The 19,412-nt window shown below is 58.7% G+C and overlaps 1 protein-coding gene across 1 annotated transcript in view; it reads right to left on the reverse strand.

Moving 5' to 3' along the window:
• The window catches only part of LTBP2 (latent transforming growth factor beta binding protein 2), an 86,000-nt gene extending 66,947 nt beyond the window's left edge, over positions 1-19,053 (reverse strand). The window contains exons 1-2 of the mRNA XM_008272051.4: positions 18,279-19,053; positions 11,765-11,835 (exon numbers count right to left, since the gene is read on the reverse strand). Of these exons, the coding sequence (XP_008270273.3) occupies positions 11,765-11,835; positions 18,279-18,763 (556 nt within the window). The 5' untranslated portion in view covers positions 18,764-19,053. The remainder of the gene's footprint in view (positions 1-11,764; positions 11,836-18,278) is intronic.
• Between the last annotated feature and the right edge of the window lie 359 nt (positions 19,054-19,412).

Raw genomic sequence — 19,412 nt, forward strand, 5'->3', positions numbered from 1 at the left:
CTCCTCCAAGCCAGGACAGTGTAGCAGCCCCCAGCCCACGGCTTCCCTCTTCACCACCCTTCGTCAGCTGGAGAAGTGCAGAGCCACAGCCTCTGCTCAGTGGCCAAGGCGGTCGCACACAGGGTCTCGCGCTGGGACAGGGGCTCTGCCCCGGGGGAACACGTTCGCACCCCTGAGTGCGTGGTCTTGCTCATACTGGATCCTCCCAAACCCAATGTCGCATCCACCCATCACTCATCATTCCACAGTTTTTGGGTGCTGGGCACTTGGGACAAAGTCCTTGCCCGCATGGGGCTTGCAGTCCCGTGAGGGACAGCAACAAGTAGCAGGACCTCAGGAGCACCATGTAGGGTTGGGCAGGTGCTCCAGGCCTACCCAGGGGCTTTTCAGGGGGCAAAGGGTGGTCAGGGTACCTCTCCGAGAGGTGGGATGAGAGGGGCTCAAAGGGGCTGGGACCGGAAGATCCAGGCAGGGCCTCCCAGGCGGCGGCCCAGGCCAGCACAAAACTCTGCAGGCGGGAAGAGCATGGTTAGCTCTGAGGCAGCCTGAGGGACCCGGGGGGCTGGGGTCTGCGGCCACAAGCTAGGGAGTGGGGACAGACACGCAGACCTCGTCGCCTCGGTTGCTCCAGGTGCACCTGTGAAAACGCCAGGCACAAACGCCATGAGCAGGTGCCTGCAGGTTTGCACCCTCAACTCTCCTCTCTGAGCTCAAACCCAAACCACAGGCTGGATACATCTCCCCCGATTCCACCTGGCCTGGGTTCCCTCCGGCTCTCAGAGGCCGTCGGTGGCTTCCCAGTACCTTCAGGATCTAAGCTGGCCTGGTCAGCCACCAGACACTCCCTGGGAAACGGTTTGTGCCAGGTGGGCCTAGGGATTGGTATCCCAGGACCCCAGACTCCTCTGGAGCCCACCCAGTGCTTTCAGAGGTTAAGAGAGGATGAACGCGAGCTCATGCATTCACTAGCTGTGAGCCCGCGACAGAGCCTGCATCCTGCCTGACACAGAGAGCAGGACGCACAGACTCCGGGACAAGGACTGGGTCAATCGGAGCCTCTAACCCAGGCTGAGGCAGGGGGAAGTCAGGGCAGGCTTCCTAGAGGAGGTGATGCTGGCCGAGACACAAAGGATGAACAGATTGGGCACTGGGCACACTCAGGGCACCTGAGGGCCTGCCTACCTATTCAGCAGAGTGTGGGGAAATAAGGCCTCCCTGCAGGGCACTGGCCATCGGCTGGATTTCCAAGGCCAGGCATTATCCTCAACGCCTCACCCCTTCCTGGAGGTCTCCAGGCTTCCAGGGGAGCAGGGAACCACAGTGATAGGTCTGGGGTTATCACCTGGCCTCCACTCCATCTGCCAAGCAGACTTAGCCCCGGTCCAACCACCTGCCAGGCCCCACTGCTGTCACCATCAGATTGCCAGCCCAGCACGCACAGCAGGGCCAGTGAACACATGGGGTCGGGGGGAGGGGGAGGGAGAAGATGTGCTTGGTTCTTGTTTCTGGAGAGAAGCAGAAAGGGAGGCCTAGGTGGATTCCCACCCTCCTTGGTGGCAAAGACCCCAAACCTGGCACAGATACCCAGAGGCTCATGCAGCTCCCACCTCTGAGGGGGGTCTGCCCCAAAGCCAGCCTTTGGCAAAAAGCCCAGCATCCATCCTTCCCCTCCTGAACCCCAAAGATGCCAGGAGCCTAGAACTTCATCCAGGTCTCCTGTGTGGGTGGCAGGGGCCCAGGGGCCCGAACCAGCGTCGCTGCTGCCTCTCGGCGCGTGCAGCAGCAGGCAGCTGGATCGGAAGCAAAGGAGCCAGGACCGAAGCCCAGGCTCACCGACAAACAGGCAGGTGCCTTCGCCGCTGCACCGACCACCGGCCCTCTGCCCTGGATTTAACAATCAGACCTTCCACCCTAGGGACCCACCGAGACCCTGGCGTCTGTCTGTGCCTCGCTGAATTCTGCATCTGCCTCATACGCGAACGCCTTATGCAAACACTTCACGAGCACCTTCTCTGGGTTGCACTGGGTGCAGGGAGTGAAACACGGCCAAGGCAGGGCCCTGGGTGGAGGAAGCTCGGCCTCCCTCCGGCTCAGCGAAGCCCCGCACAGAGCAGCGACTTGGGGCCTGCGTGAAACGTTGCTGGGTACGGCGACAGCGCATGAGCAGCGAGCGGTCAGGGGCAGGACACGCTGTCCTGTGGCTGTCTAGAGTAGCACAGGTAAAATCTCAACAGCCTCCAAGCCAGCCCACGCATTGGTGGGAGACACCGCTGGAGGAGACATCCCCCCCCCCCCACAGTGTGGCCATTTCGGAGACGGTAGCGACGCCCCATGTGCTGGGCAAGGGCCCCCACAAGCTTCGGCGGTCGGAGGTTTTGAACCTGCTCTTACCAATGCCGCTTCCATGTCTCTGGGGTGGTTTTCACAGGTTTCAGCAAGATGGAGAAGCCGTCATGGCTCCCTCTCTGCAGTACTAAAGTGCTTTGTTCTGGGGCCGGTGTTGTGCTGCAGTGGGTTAGACCGCAGTTGTGCTGCCGTCTGGGACACGTGCATCCCCATGTGAGCACCAGGGGTTCGAGTCCCGGCTGCTGCACTTCCAATCCAGCTCCCCCGGGAGATGGCCCCAGTGCTTGGGCTCCTGTATCCACGTGGGAGAGTTGAGGCTCCTGCTGGCTTCAGCCTGGCCCAGCCCCAGCTGTTGCAGCCATTTGGGGAGTAAATAGAACACTTTCTCTCTCTCTCTCTCCCTCTCTGTTTCTCACTCTTTCTCTCTGTAACTACACCTTTTGAAATAAATAAATAGGAATCTGTTAAAATAAATAAATAAAGTGCTTTGTTTTGGGCTGAGTGCACACACTATGGGACTGGAACATAAACTCAACTCCCCTGTCCTCCCCTCCCCTTCTCTCTCCCCTAATGGCCCACAGGGGTGGCTCCAAGTGTCTGCCTATGGAAGGAACATTCTGTTAGTTTCTTCTGGTCTGCCAGAAAACAAGGAAAATGAATACAGTTTTTTCTGTGTGTGCGTGTTTGTAATGCTATTTTTGTCCCATTTATTTAAAGAGCACTTTTTGTTTTGAGATGATTTCTTTCCTATGTTTTCGATGTTAAAATTTTCAATTAAAAGTGGTGGAAAACAGTTTCCTTTTTTTTTGCTCGTTGTTGCTTTTCCTCCCTTAACATCCTCACTTGGAAAAATGAAGAGCCAGCCACCGGCTGGCACCTAAGAAACCTGGGAGACTGTATCATCCAGCGACCCTCTGGCAGGAAGTGGCTCTTTGTGTAAAGAACCCTGGACCAGAACATTCCCAGGTCAAATGAGCAGAGATTTCAAAACCCAAGTGTCCCGAGGGAAATTCAGCATCTCAGATTCGCCGGTGGCAGGGACTGTCGCGCAAAGCCAAGGAGGAAATGCTGGGGGTAGCAGGAGGGGCAGCCCTGGGGCTGCAGGGATCAGAGAGCGGAAATCGCCAGCCTGGGTGGGCTAGGCAGTCTTCGAGCTTTGCCCCTGGAGCTCCTTCCTGCCCATGGGCCCCTCGGAGTGCAGAGAAATCAGCCTAGCGTGCGTTCCGTGTGTTCCGCGGCTCCGGGGACTCCTTGGGGGCCGAGGGCAGCGGCTGCGGGGGACAGTGCCCTCGGATGCCTGGAAGCCACATGGCTGCCCAGCCTCCCCGTGCCCGCCCGCCGGCGCCAGCCTTTAGCCATTCATAACTTGGGCTCTTCCAGAACCCTTTCTTCGCCACCCCTCCCTGGCACTCTCTTCCTCACTGAACATCGGATGCATCCAAGGTCTCGCTGCGGAGGGAGCCGGCTGCCAGCAGGCAGGGCAATAAAAGGAAACTCCTGGAAGTGCCTTGAAAGCCAGAAATGGAAGGCATTGTTCCCCCGCCCGGCTGTGCCCCCTCTGCCTTCACACAACAGCCGGGCAGGCTTCCTCCGATTTTCCACACAAAAACCCTGGTCTTGGGAGAAGACCAACCTGGGAATGGGCAGGCCTGGGAGAGGCTCCAGAAGCAGCTCTCACTGTGCTGGCTGCTCCCTTCATCTGTTCAGCATCTCTGGTGCATCAGCCACTTGCAACGGAAAGAACATGGGGTTGGCGTCGGCCGGGACCGAGCTCGGTGACCCTGGGCACGTGGCACCTCAGCCGCCTCGCCCGTCGAGTGGGCTGGTCATTCCTCTCTTAAAGAGTTGCGTGGGTCTCAGCAGGCATCCTGGGTGTGAGAGGACTCTGTACCCTGAAGCTAGGCTCGCCTATACCTTCTCATACTGTAGCCACAAGCTATATATAGCCACTTAAACTTAATCCAATTAAAGTTAAATTTAAAATTCAGTTCCTCAGTCTCACCAGCCACACAGCAAGGGCTCAGCAGCTCACTGTGGCTTACTGGACCGGAAGAGAGATGTTTTCATCATCACAGAAAGTTCTAGTACAATAGCAACAAAACCCCACTGAATCCCTAGAGACAGGATAGCCTTAGAACCATTCAGCCGGGCCTTCTTCCCCAGGGAAAAGCCTGGTCCGCTCAGCTCATGGCTAGTTGATGGATAAGTAAGAACTTGCAGGGCCGGCGCTCTGGCGTAGTGGGTGAAGCCGTCACCTGCAGTTCCGGCATCCCATATGTGTATCGGTTCGAGTCCCAGATGCTCCACTTTCTATCTAGCTCTCTGCTATGGTCTGGGAAAGCAGTGGAAAATGGTCAAGTGCTTGGGGCCCTGCACCTGTGTGAGAGACCTGGAAGAAGCTCCTGGCTCCTGGCTTTGGATTGATTCAGCTCTGGCCGTTGCAGCAATTTGGGAAGTAAACCAGCAGATGGAAAACCTCTCTTTCTCTCTCTCTCTCTCTCTCTCTGTAACTCTGTTTTTCAAATAAATAAATATATCTTCAAAAAAAAAAAAAAAAAAAAGAACTCACTGTACAGTGAAGTCTATATTCCAGGCAACAGTACAGCCCCCACCCCCAGGCGGGACGCTTGTCATCTTCTCTCCTGTGCCCCAGAGACACCTGCTCCCTCCAGGGCCCTGGAGGAGGCCCAGGGACTCCGCCTTCCTCCAAGACTTCAGCTCCAGGGCCTCTCGTCTGAGACCTGAACCCCAGCTCCTGGCCAGAGGATGGGGCCAGACGACGGGTCCTGCCTCCCACACCGGAAGCTCCGCAGCCCACCAGGACACTGGGCCACCCAACCCCTCCTGTAGCCCAGGGCCCTCCCTTACCCAGTATTTACCCCGGCCCCTCCCTGAGCATCCCACTCGAGACCCCCACCTGCAGCCCTCACTTTGCCCCCGGAGCTTGCTTGCTGGGAGGCCCAGCTGGGGCCCTACACTACTTCTCCACTACCTTGGCCTTGGCCTGGCACAGGAAGGGGACACTGACAAGGGACCCCTGTCTGCCTGCTGCCCTGGGATCCAGCCAAGGCCTCGGCCTGTCCGTGGGGGCCTCGCCCTGCTCCCACCACAGCTGCGCAGGGTTGGGGATGCAGCTCGGGATGGCTGGAGACAGCGCTGGGGCTCTGAGCCGGCCAAGTGCCCGGCTCCAAAATAGCAGTTGTGTTCACATAAAAGCTTCTAATGAGAGAAAGATGCCGTTCCTGGCCCCGCGCGCGCGCTGCAGACACTGTCTGGAAGGCCAAGTGGGCCTCTACCGTTTGGCGGCCGGAGGGGAGGAAGGGGAGGCGTGAGTCAGACCTTGGCCCCCAGCCCCTCAGCCTGGACCGCCCTACTCATTGTATTAACAGATGCTCCCCAAGCTGGGCCAGTTGGGGGGCTGGGGGCAGGGGGCTGGGGCAGGGAGCAGCCCTGATTCCCACCGGCTCCAGAAGGCGTGAGCTGGGGGACCTCTGGCCATGGCCTGTGGTCCCAGGCTGAGGCCCGAGTGTGTCCCCAGCAGCTGCCACAAAGCTGGAGAAGAGTCGCCTGTCCATCCCCAGCTCCTCCTCAGGGAGGGGACAGGGCTTTGGGGGCTGCTGGAGGTGAGAGAGAGGACGAGTTGGGGACCTGGGACAGCCACCGTGAGGGATGAGCCCCGGGAGCTGTGTCCCAGGGAAGGGTGTGGAAGACAGCTCTGCATCTGACATGAGCCACCCACCCCTCTGCGCAGCACCTGCTCCTCCCCCAGGCCCTGGGCAAGTCAGGAGGGCAGGGGGCCCCAGCCCCACTGAGGACGCAGTAGAGGCCAGAGAGGACGCACGGAGACGCATGGGGTCGCACAGAGCCCTGCATTCCAACCACGTGACCTCAGACCAGCTTCCCCTCTTCCGGGACATGATGGTACACTCAGCGGCTACTGGCAACCGAGGACAGTAAACAAGACGTGGGCTCCCAGGACAGTCAGAGGGACCGTCCCAAAACAAGCGAGCCCACAAGTAGAAGGGGAAAGAGATGAGGGGCCGAGACTCAGAATGCCAAGGTTGGTGGAAGCAGCTGGGGCAGGGGGCTTGGGGTGCAGCCCCTTGGAGGAGCAAGGTTTGAAGCAAGGACTCTCCAGATGCCGACAAGGGGCCAGTACATAAAGGAGAAGCGAACCAGGGGGTGAGTAGCAAGGCCTGTGCAACACCTGCAGGCAGGGGTTGGCCAGCAGGGGGCAGTGCTGAGAGATGAGGCTGTGGAGGGCAAGAGCAGACGCACAGCCTGCTGCGGGCACCCAGGCCACCACGCCGTGCTCGGGACCAGAGAGAAGGCACCGTGTTCAGGCTGGACGTGTGACAGAAAACAGAGAGGGTTTGCTGGGGGCCTGGTGACAAAGTCTGAGTGGGAAGACGGTGTCCTGCACGGCCACCAGGGGTGGGGCCCCAGGCGGGCAGGGAGACAGAGACGCCATCTCCCAGAGCGGGTAGGAACTGGGCAGGGGAGCTGGCTCCAGGGCGGGCGAATCACGAGTTCATGTTGGATGGGCTGGGGATGGGACGTCTGGGAGGGATCAACAGCAGATGTGCAGCCGGCAGCGGACGCACGAGTCTGGGGTCAGCAGGGAAGGCTGGCTGAGGATAGATGTGAATCTGGGCACCATCAGCTCGGAGACGGTGTTTACATTCAGGAGAATACGGCCCGGGAGCAGAGCAGCGAGCAGCAAAAGAGGGGGGAACCCCAGGCAGGAGCCCCGGCAAGGAAGCCCAGGGTTTGGCTGTAGGTCGGGGAGAAGCCGCAGCCAGGGCCACGGGAGGGCACCAGGACAGGGAACCACACGGTGGCCACTCGCAGGCTTGGAGGAGGAGGCAGGCGTTTAGTGCGTCGCTGGCAGAGCGAGCACTGGACATTATCATTTCATTATTGTTATAGTGCATGTTCATTGTCTGGCACGGCACCTGTGGGGCTCAGTAATGGGCTGTGGTTTATGTGTGGCCTGGCTCCCGTGGCCCCCGCCTTAGAAGTGGGAGTTTAGAAGACCTTGGGCAAGCCTCACATAAGATGCTGGGTACCGGAGCTGGCACTGTGGCTCAGCGGGTAAAGCCATATGGGAATGCTGGGGTTCGAGTCCCGGCTGCTCTGCTTCCGATCCAGCTCTCTGCTATGGCCTGAGAAAGCAGCAGAAGATGGCCCAAGTGCTTGGGCCCCTGTACCCATGTGGGAGACCCGGAGGAAGCACCTGGCTCCTGGCTTCGGCCTGGCCCAGCAATGGCTTTTGCAACCATTTAGGGGAATGAACCAGCAGAAGGAAGATCTCTCACGCGCTCTCTAACTCTGCCTTTCAAGTAAATAAAGAAAATAAATCTCTAAAAAATTTTCTTTTAAAGATGTTGGATAGTGAGGGAGAAGCCAGGAAAGGAGGCGTTAGTGAGCGTGTGTGTGTTTCTGCCTCTCTTCCTTTAGGATAAATAAATACATTTTTAAAATTAAGAACACAGGGGCCGGCACTGTGGCATAGCAGATAAAGCTGTCATCTGCAGTGCCAGCATCCCATATGGGCGCCGGTTCGACACCCAGCTGCTCCACTTCCGATCCAGCTCTCTGCTATGGCCTGAGAAAGCAGTGGAAGATAGCCCAAGAGCTTGGGCCCCTGCACCCACGTGGGAGACCCGGAAGAAGCTCCTGGCTCTTGGCTTCGGACTGGCACAGCTCTGGCCGATGTGGCCATCTGGGGAGTGAACCAGTGGATGGAAGACCTCTCTCTCTATCTCTCCTTCTTTCTCTGTATAACTCTGACTTTCAAGTAAATAAATAAAATTTTTAAAAATAAAATTAAATTAAGAATATAAACTGCTCGGCAAAGCACCCACCATGTGATGCTCTCCCTAACTCCTCCCAGCGACTTGGTATTGAGGACTGTCCTTGTGTCATGGGCTAGGAGAAACATTCACCTGCCCAATGACACTGAGCGAGGATTCAGACACCTACCCCCTCCCAGATCCGCCCCGAACACAGCATGCATGGTCCTAACCTTGAGCTTTGCTGCATGCAAGGGTCGGAGGAGTAGTGGTCTGCCCAGAACCCCTCAGAACAGCCCCTGCCCTTGTTGAGGTGGGGGTGGGGAATGAACCAGCCTGAGAAGATTTTGTCCCAAAGGAGCCACGGAGTCACTCCCACTCTCCAGGCCAGGGCAGGCCACCGTCAGCTGCCCCCATGAACACATAAACAGAGAAATCCCTTGAGAGAGCCTGCAAAGGAAAGGCGGGGCCTGGACCAGAGCCCAGCTCCAGACCCCACCCAGAGGGGCGGGGGACACCTGCTGCCCAGTGCTTCCTCGGTCCCACTGACTGTGCAAGGAGGATGGCGGCAGGCCTGGGTGACACACCAGTGGGAAACAGACCTGCGCCGAGTCTCTGAGAGGCGGCAAACAGAGGGCCAGGTGAGCATCGGAACGCCAGGCGGCACGGACCCCCACGGGCCTGGCAGGGAGGCAGGCCCACTGATGCCTGGGAGACTGAGTGTCTCCGTGGTTCTGGAATGAGACTTTGTGCTTGGCAGTGGGCGGGTGCCATGCACCCCTCCTGCACCCCATGTGTGTGTGTGTATGTGTGTGTGTGTGTGTGTGCACCCAGAGGGCAGACGTGGAGAGGAGAGAGGAAGATGGGATGTCACTGGGGGACGCAGGGAGCCAGCTGTCGGGGTGCCGAGCCAAGAGCCCCATGTCCTCCAGCCCATGGGACCCAGTCATCCAGGCCAACACCCCAGCACCCACGTGGTTTTCATTAGGCTCATTAGCAGCAAAACAGCAACAAGCAAACAGCACAGGGACCAGTCCTCCAGTGGGCAAGCCCACTGCGACCAAGCTGCCAGTCTGGGACCCCAGGGCCAGGATGGATCGCCAGGGGGACAGCAGGTGCCAGAGTGGGAGAGGGGGCACCAGGGCAGTGGGGACGGGCCACGTCCTGCGCAGCCTGCTATGACAACCCGCAGGCTCCCCAAGCCTCCAGCCTCCAGCCTCCAGGATTGAAACTCCAGTTTGGCATCCAGCAATGCTGGGGAATCACAAGCAAATTAGACACTGAGACCCTCGGGGACTGGAGGGCCACCGTGAGGCCCATCCCAGATGCCCCAGGCAAGTGGGGGAGAAGTCCCCACCCCAGCTCCAGCCGCCGGTTCAATCTCAGCCACATTGTGCCTGGACAGTGCTCAGCAAAGGCTCAGCTCCGGGGCCACAGCTGCCCTGCTCCCACCTCCACCTCCACAGTGGAGAGGGAGTCCCTGGAGGCCCTGCAACTCAAGGTGTGGTCCCTGGACCAGCAGCGTCAGAACCCCTGGGAGCGGTTGGAGTGTGGTGCCAGCCCACCCCAGCTCTGCTGAACCTGAACCTGAACCTGAACCTGAACCTGAACCTGCCCTTTACCAAGAGCCTCCAAGGATCTGAATGGGAGGGAGCTTCCTATAATGGACCCCAAACTCTGTGGTTTTTATCAGCCACAGCCAGAATCACCCAAAGTACTTTGGAAAAATACCAGCACCAGGCTCAGCCCCCAGAGCTCCGACTTAGCATAAAGCCACCTGGCCACCCCCATTTGGTAGAAAATGGAATTGAAAGATAAGTTTATTTGGGTGCAAAAGTTTTTGAAATGCAGGGCAAGTGTTGTGGTGCAGTGGGTTAAGCCACCACTTGGGGCACTTGCCTCCCGGTTTGAGCCCCCAACTCTGCACTTCAGATCTGGCTTCCAGCTAACGCAAATAGGAAGCATCAAACAACAGCTAGCTTCAGTCTGGCCCAGCCCTGGCTGTTGTAGGAATTCAGGGGGTAAACACATGGATGGAAGATCTCTCTCTCTCTCTCTCTGCCACTCCCTCTCTGTCACTCTGTCTTTCAAATAAACAAATAAATCCTTTTTTAAAAAATGTTGCAGCCCACACATCATTTTTTGAGAATACGCATTTTCCTTGAATTGCTGAAAGTCCTTGTGCTGGCTCCACTACTAGCTGGAGACCGAGCACAAGGAGTCCTCAAAGAGCTCATGAAAAATTCATTCTATGAAAAACTATGCGTGGATTTCAAATTTTTTATATCAAAATAAACTTATCCTTGAATTTCATTTTCCATGAACTTCGTGAAGTGCCCTCATCCACTGTCTTCCCAGAGACATTACAGAAAGAGAGGAAAGAGAGAGAGAGAAGGGGGGGGGTCTTCCATTTGCTGGTTCACCCCCCAAATGGCTGCAAAGCTGGGAGCCTGGAACTCCATCCAGGTCTCCCACATGGGTGTCAGGGCTCAAGTGCTTGGTCCTTCTCCTGTGCTTTCCCAGGCACATTAGCAGAGAGCTGGATCAGAGGTGGAGCAGCCAGACACCAAACGGTGCCCTTGTGGGATACCTGCATTGCAAGTGACGGCTTAGCCAGGTGTGTCACACTGCTGGCCCCAGAATGTGTTAGAAAGGGAAACTTGGGGCTGGTGCTGTGGCGTAGTGGGTAAAGCTGTCGCCTGCAGTGCTGGCATCCCACATGGGCACCAGTTCGAGTGAGTCCTGGCTGCTCCACTTTGGATCCAGCTCTCTGCTGATGGGGGGACCTGGAAGAAGCTCCAGGTTCCTGGCTTCAGATAGGCCCAGCTCCAGCCACTGCAGCCATTTGGGGAGTGAACCAGCATTTGGAAGATCTCTCTGTCTCTGTCTCTCTGTAACTCTGCCTTTCAAATAAATAAAATAAATATTAAAAAAGGAAAGAAAGGGAACCCTGGAGTCAGGTGGCCTGGACTCAGATCCTAGCTCTGCATTTCCTGGCTTGTGACCTGGGGCGATTTTCTTGTCTGTGCCTCAGTTTCTTCAGGTGGGTAGCAGTGGCCGTGTAGAGTGCACCTTGCACCAACTGAGTGCTACCCAGGCAGTGGCTTTTGTCATCGTTGTCACTGCCGCTGAAGCCACAAGCGGATGGCACAGGTGTGGAGGCCCTGGCTCTTCCTCCCTCTCCTGGGATAGTCTCTGTCCCCTCTCATTCGAGCCAGCTTGCCCAGCAGCACAGCAGGCCAAGAGAGGACGGCTGTGGGCATGGGGCAAAGGCTCACCTGGCCCTCGGGCCCGAGTACCTGACATGGGGCAGGGCCACCAAGCTGGAGGCCAGGGCGAAGGGGGATTCCCAAGGCACACAACACGAAGGGGGGCCCTGGGACCATGCAACGTGCAGAGCGTCTGGGGCCGGCGGTGCAGCACCCTGGGGACCCTGTGGGTGGGGGGAGGGCGCCGGAGGGTGTGCAGGAAGCTCTAGAAGCCAGGAGCAGGGGGTTGCTGGGAGAGGCTCTGTCCAGTCGGAGACATTTTAAACCTTCCCCCTGCAAGCGCCTCCACGCTGAAGTCCCTGAGCCCGGCTCACCCCAGCGGAGAGGGCAGCGGAGCGGGCAGGGGGCACTCACGTTTGAGACAGTGGTTGGTGCTGTTCGCACGTGTCCATCCCGGGCAGCACTGTCCCCCGCAGACGTTCCTCCTGTGGGGTCAGCAACACAGGGTCAGCACGAGGATGCTCAGTGCTCTACAGGACGGGGACAGACTGTCCCCATGGCCCCAGGGCAGGCACTGTGCACACCCAAGGGACAGGAGTGTGCCCGTCTAGGATGGAACCCGGGCCCCTGAGACACGTCCCTGTCACCACCTCTCCAACCTGCCTGACTGGGTGACCGCGATGATTCAACAAGGTACGGATGCTCAGCACCTGACACAAAGAAGGCAAAAGGGACAGTGGTCGTCAGGACGACAACCGAGCAAGCGCAGAGAAAGGACAGGAAAGAGCCGCAGCCAAAGACGCAACCCGGGTCGCTCACTGAAACGCAAACACCGCAGTCCTTGCCGACCCTCTAAGGGGCAGCTGGGAGACACACATAAAACAGTGACAAGGACAGGCAGACGTGTCGCCCGCCACCAAACTCGCACATGGAGGAGCCTTGGCCCACAGCAGGCTGCTGCATGATAAGACTGAGACCCGAGGAACAGGGCTCTAGAACTGTTTAAGAAGAACTTGGGACCAGTGCTGTGGTGCAGTGGGTGAACACCCTAGCCTTAAGTGCGGCATCCCATATGGGCGCCGGTTCTGGTCCCGACTGCTCCTCTTCCGATCCAGCTCTCTGCTGTGGCCTGGGAAAGCAGTAAACTGTTTAAGAAGAACTTACGGGAGAGCAAGCTGGTGGGAAGCCGGGGCTGGGGACGTGGTTACGCCGTTTCATCTGGGGAAGCTAACGGGGCTCACTGTACATGGGATGGAGTCCTGTGCCCAGCTACACCTTGGTGCTGGCTCTGAGGGCAACCGAAAGAGACCCTGGTCTGCAATACCGGGGCGCTCAGTCAATGCACCCCAACTGCCTCCGGCACCAGTAGCACCCCAGCCCTGATTCTCCAGCTAACAAACTCAGTCTTTCTCCTCCAGAGAAGCCCTCTGGGGCCCAACTCCGCGGCCCAGGCTGGGCCCAATCACAACCACTGGGGATTGTCCACTGAGTGTCCACTGACAGTGGAGGGGGAGGCCACGGGCAGAGCAGGGGTGGCCACGACTGGGATTTCTGTGGCCAGCACGGCGAGCATCTGGTCCCAGTTAGGAGTTTGTTTGACATTGGAGTGGACCCCAAAGCTTGTGTGGTTTTGAGAGCCTTTCAAAGAATTCAAAATAAAATTCCTGCAACTTCAAAAAGCCGAGGCCCATTCCTGGCCCTTGGGCCCTCAGCTGTGGATAGCTGCCTCGAGGGAGCGCCCCAGGATGTCCCAGAGCCCTGCCTCGCGCTCCACCACCGCTTTCGACCAACCCCCCTCCCGGCTCCAAGAAGGCCCCCTCCCCACCAGGGCCCTAACTCTGGGGCCTGGGGAAGAGGCTGCCCTCGCGACACGGGGTTCTGGAGTGTGAGCCCTGGGGGCAGTGACAAGGCCCCCTTGCGAGGAAAGAGGATGGGTGCCCTGGGAGTATCAGAGCTGAGGGCCCTGGCAGGGCTGGCACGACATGGATCCCTGCCCAAGGAGGCTCCCGCAGGATGGCTCTGCGGCTGCATGTAGGAGGGCAGAGGCTGGGCCGGCCTGGCCTGCCCACAGGGAAGCCTCCAGGGCCGTCATGACACATGGGGACCAGCCAGAATCATAAGCAGAGTTGCCGGGCTAAGCTGAGGGGTCAAGCACCCAGGGAGAGCTTCTGAGAGTCGCCTCTCGGCCGGTACAAACAAGACACGTAGATTCGGGCCAGTGGGAAGTGGCTGGGCAGGGGCTCTGGCTAGCAGGGGGAGCAAATGAGTGTGACCCCCTGGGACTCTGTCCCCCGGAAGTCAGCTCTCATACCGGTCAGAGACCACACATCTCCCAGATGACACCACACTGCAAACAGCAGCCTGACATCCAGCTTAGGAAGAGCCCGGGACAGACCTGACCGCGGGTCCTATGCTCAGATCCTCCCGTGGCTGTCCAGGGCGGTGCCCCCTGTCTGTGCCTCCAGCTGCTTCGGCCACCCTGCCCACCGCCCCCGCACTCCTCCAAGGTCATGAGGCCACCACAGATGTCGCACCGACGCCTTCACGCCAGCACCCCCTCCACCCACGAGGCCTGCCCCGTGTGCTTGCTGAGTGATGTCCCTTGCCACCAGCAAGACCTCCGGGTCAAATGTCCCCCGCCTGATGCCAAACCTCGTGACGGCCACCCCGCCTCCCCGGTCTCCATCAGCTCCATCCCACGTTGCCCGAAAGTGGCAGAAGCGACACTGAGTGAGGACAGGCAACCTGGGGGTTCCAGCATCACCAGGCTCGGCGACGCTGGGTCACATGGTAAGGACCCTCTGGGTCGCCAGGGTGTCGCCCTCTGAGGGTGGATGCCCTGCCAGTCCCCCTTCCACAGCTCTATTCTAAGGCGGTGAATGGTGCCTGAACAGAACTGAAGAACCGTTTGTTTTCATTCTCAATTTTCCTACAATCGCTGCCTCTTATGCAAGTGGTCCTCCTTTCAACTTACCCTAATGATACAAAGCTTCCTTTCGATTATGAATTCATTTATGTAGAAAAATGAGTCAAGCCCTGTTTGTAATAGCAGCAAAAAAAATGTAATTCATTCAAAGATCCAAACCAGGAGGACAGATAAATAAACTGTGGTGTACTCAGACAATGGAATAATAAACAAGAGTTAAAATGAATAAACTTGGGCTGAACGTATTAACATGATTAAATCTCAGGAATCTAATAAGGAGGGGGGAGCAAATTATGGAAGAACACAATATGGGATCATTTTTCTGGGCTTAAATATGCAAAAATAAGATTGTGTATTTTATGGATACATGCGTCTGTAGTAACAGCATTAAAACATGCATTGGGGGGCAAGACTCTGGCCTAGCAGTTAAGCCACAGGCTGGGATGCCTGCCTACTGGAGTGCTTGGGTTCGAGTCCCAGTTCCTCTCCTGACTGCAGCTTCCTGTATATATATATATATATATAATACATATATATATAATACATATATAAACTATATATATATAAACTACATGCATTGGAATTAACTAAATTCAGGTTAGTGGTTAACTCAGAGGAGGGCAAATTTATGGAGGAAATTTCAATTCAACTAAAAATACTGGAAGCAGGGTGGGTAAAGTGCAGGCTCCTGAGTCCCACTTCCGAGTGTCTGGGTTCCATACTTGGCTCTGACTCCCGACTCCAGCTTCCGCCAATGCCGACCCTGGAAGGCTGCAACGATGGCCCAAGGAACTGAGTCGCTGCCGCCCATGTTGGAGGCCTGGACTGAGTTTCTGAGTCCCAGTGTTGGCCCAGCCCAGTTCTAGCTGAGATCTGGAGAGTGAGTCAGCAAAAGGGAGCTTGCTTTCTGTGTCTGTCTGTCTCTGTCTCTCTCTCTGCCTCTCAAATAAAGACAGAAAGAAATATTTTTTAATCAGAAGCAAAATAAACCAAAATATTAAGGTGTGGTAAACCTGGATTGTGGTTTTAGTATTTCCAATACCTTTATCTTTTTCAAAAACTTCATAATGTACTTAAAAATAGATAACACTCTAGACCCTGTTAGTTTAACAGTAGATAGAGAAAAAATAATATCAGAACAAGAGGGAAATATGAGGGCCACATGCTGCGAGACTGGTTCTGGAAATGCAGAAGATCGGGGAACAATGACTTAATAGGTCCCCTGCAGACAGTACATTTCATTAGGACAGGCACTGTGTCTGCTCTGGTCACAGCTCTGTCCCAAACATTTAGTGCCGTGCCTGGCACACACTTGGTAAGCCCTCACTGCGCGCACTAAATGCCAACCACATTGAAAGTTCCCTGAGGACAGAGGCTGTCTTGGCCACTGTCTCACCCCTGGGGTCCAGCACAGCCTAGCACACAGCAAGCCTTCTGCAAACACGCAGTGAACCAGTCGTGCTGATGCAGTTCCAAGCTTTACCGGCAGGTGGCACTTGGTCATTGGCTCGTGGCATCCCACCAGGCAACGGCCAAAGTAGTCAGCCTGGCCAGAAGCCAGGAGCCAGAATGGACTTGAGTTGGAGAAGAAGTCAACGGACAAAGCTGCCACTCAGCCCCAACGCGGCTGACACGCAGTAGCTGGCTGGAGTGCCAGGAAGCTGCACAGAAGACGGCGGGGGAGAGGAGCCACACGCAGCACAGTATGGTCCGTGTGCACCTGAGGACAGCAGGGGCCTGTGGGTGGCACCCGGCGCATACACACACATCTGTGCATGCCTGCCGGTCTCGCAGTCCCAAACTGCTTTGCTCACCAACACCTCGCTTCACAAAGTCTGATCCCGCCCCATCCAACCCCCACCCCACACTCCTCAGCCTTCCCTCCAGCTGCGCTCAATGCCTACAGAATAAGTTACTCCATGATCCAGCCCCATCTCTGTCTCCGGCCTCGGCCCTGTGGCTTCCCTACACCAGAGCTTCAGTCCTGCCCCTGGAGCAGTGCCAACAGCAAAGAGCCCTGGACCTTGGCAGTGCTAACTGGCACGCTACCCTCAACTCTGCCTCCACCCCAGGATGGCCACTGATCCCCAGGGGGTCTGCCCCCCCCCGACACTTAACATAAAGCTTCCAGCACTAGAAAGCTGCACACGTGCATCTGTTCACCTCTCCAATTTGTTTTTTAATGTTTATTTATTGTCATCTACCTGACAGGCAGAGTGACAGAGAGAAAGAGAGAGAGAGCGAGCAATCTTCCCTCTCCTGATTAGCTCCCAGCAAATGACTCCAACACCCCAGGCTAGGCCAGGCGCAAGCCGGAAGCCAGGAACTCCATCTAGTTCTCCCACCCGGGCGGCAGGGGCCCGAGCCCTTGAACCATCATTGGCTGCTTCCCCAGGAGGAATCAGCGGGCAGCTAGATTGGAAGTGGAGCAGCTGGGACTGGAACAAGCACCCGGATATGGGATGCAGGTCTCCCAGGCGGTGACTTCACCCGCTGCACTACAACACCCTCCGGTCCCTCCAACCTGATTTTAAGTCACTGAGTTGCTCTCCCAGCAGGAGCCACGCCCTGGTCTCTGGGCCCCATCCCCTTTCTCCCGTTCCACGTGCACTCTCTTTAGAGCATCTGTTCACTCGCAGTCAGGACAAGAAAAAAAAAAAAAAAAAAAAACAGCAGCACAGGTGCCCTATGAATACCTGTTGACTGACCCTCCGCGGAAGCAGCCGGGCAGTGCCCGGTCTACTCTCTGCCAGATGCCAGCCGGCCCTTTCCTGGGCAGCAGGGGGTTCACGCGCCCGCTCACAAGTCACTCAACGGACACCTAGTGAACCCCAGGTGCAGACACGGTTCGAGGCACCAGTAACCCAGAAATGAGAAAACAAAGCCCCTGCTTTCCCACACCCTGCATTAGTACGGGCTGGGAGGCCAGATCCTAAACACAAACAGAGCATACCGGATGGAGAAAGCGCTGTGGAGAACCATAAGGCAGCCGGGACAGTGAGAGAGGACCGGGCAGGAGTGGAGGGAGGAGGCTGGCCCAGCAGAGAGCAGGATGAGGCCAAGGACCACAGTGCAAGCAAGGGCCACGAGGCCTCAGGAGCAGGACTGGGGGTGCATGCGGCCCTCACGCTGCTCCCCAGGACCAAACCCTACTAAAACTCACGCCCGGGCCAAGCAGGGCTGCCAGAGCCCTTCCCAGCCTTGCGGAGGGTCCCCCGTGCCCGGGGCTCCGGGGTCTTCAATCTAGAGACACCTGTCAGACTCGGGCCAGGCTGAGCCCCCTGGGCCATGAGGAGCCGGGGTGGAGGATGGGGGTCTTCGCTGGGCGACAGCACCCCCGCAGCGAGCAGGGGGCGGCACCCCCAGAGGATTGGAACGAGGCTTAGCCCTGCAAGTCGCGCCACACACGCTAGAGCACTCCACTCTCCACGTACGTACGCACCGTGCAGACGCTACATCCGGATCGACGTCCTGTCCGCAGTGCCCCCAAGCGCGCGCCCATTCCACTCCCAGCCCACTGGCGCCTTAACCCATACACGTGCCCGGGCGCGCGGCTTCGTTGTCAGTCCCTTACCAGAGGATGTCGTCTGCTTGGGCCCCGTAGCCCCCCGTAACCTTGCCCCGGCCCAACCTCCCCAGTGCCCCCAGCTCCAGGCGCAGACACCCGGGGCTTCCTGGTCGCAGCGTCGCCGGCGTCTGCTGCCCGGATGCGCGAGCTGAGCGCGGGAGGAGCGCGTGCGCGCCAGAGGCGCCCTGCGAAGGCACTGGACATTGGGGCTCGTGGCGAGCTGGCCAGAAAGGGAGAGGATGAGCTAGGGCTTTGCCCGGACACCCGGAAAGCGGGTCTGAGCGTGGCCCTGGAAACTCGAGGCTGCTTCCCCGCGGAGGGACCGGGGCATGGCCGGCTTCCACTTCGCGCCCGCACTCCCCTCCGCGAAGGAGCGCACGGGAGCCCCCGCGCGCACTCCTCGCGTCCCGCTCGCTTCCCTTTCCCATGCTCACCCGGTGAGCCGCCCTCGCGGAGCGGCCCCGGGCCGTTGCGGGGTCCGGCTGCGCAAGAGAGCCGGCGCGGCCCGGGCCCAAGGTGCGGGCTGCGGCTGGCCCAGGGCGCTGTTTCTCCGGTTCTGCGCAGGTGGCTGGACTCGGCGCGGCTGCTGCGCGCGGGGCGGCCTCCTGGCCTCCGCCTCGGCTGACCTCCTGGGGCTCCCCCAGCCCGGCGGGGTCCGCTCCGCGGGCGGCAAGCCCGGGACGGGCGGGTCCTGCTCGCGGAACAGGCTGTACACCTTGGCTGGGTTAGCGGCGGCCGGGTGGCTAACCGCAGGGCGCCGCAGCCGGTTCGCGTCCCTGCCAGACGGCTCGTATCTCCCCACCGGGTCCCTCTGGGCATGGCCCATGACCACGAAGAGGGCCAGGACGAGTGGAAGGAAGCCCCGCCGGGGGTTCCACCGGGGGCGCCCCGGGTGGCGGGAGGTGGCCGGCAGCCCCATGGCGCAGGAGGCAGCTGGAGAGCGGAGCGCGAGGGGGGACCGCGCCGGGCTCAGTCGTGGGTGCGCCCGGCCGCCCGCGGACTGCTCTGCCGACCCGCCTGGCGGTCCGAGTCTGCGGGCCTAGGGGGTCCTGAGGGCGGCCGCTGGGGGGCCGAGCTGCCCCCTGAGTCTGGAGTCGGCGCTGCGTCTCCAGCCGGGCGCCCACGGCCGCTGCCCCGGCGCTGCAGCCGTCTGAAGGGGATTCGGAGGGTTTTATTTTTGGAAACCTCCTCCTGCTTTTTCGGCTCTTTTATCCACACCATGCCCCCTCCTCGGAGGGACAGCTCGGCCCCCTCATTACGGAGAGGGAGACAGGAATTCCAGCAACACCCACTTTGGCACCGGGAAGCGGGCGGGCGGCGAGGGGGATTAACCCGTGAGGAACTGAGGACTGGCCGGGCAGATGGCGTGTGCCGGGACAGGGGCCCCGGAGCTACCCTTCTCCGGCCCTGGCCGAGCTCGCACTGCTAACCGGTCCCGAGGTAATCTGGCCTTGACCTCGAGGACAAACTCCCGGACGGATGACCGGGGCGGCAGCCTGCAGTCAGGGGGATGCGGGAGCGGTCCAGAGGCCTGGGAAACAGGTACAGAGCCCAGGGCAGGTGCGCCC

This window comes from Oryctolagus cuniculus, chromosome 20 (assembly GCF_964237555.1).
Source record: "Oryctolagus cuniculus chromosome 20, mOryCun1.1, whole genome shotgun sequence".
NCBI lineage: Eukaryota > Metazoa > Chordata > Mammalia > Lagomorpha > Leporidae > Oryctolagus > Oryctolagus cuniculus.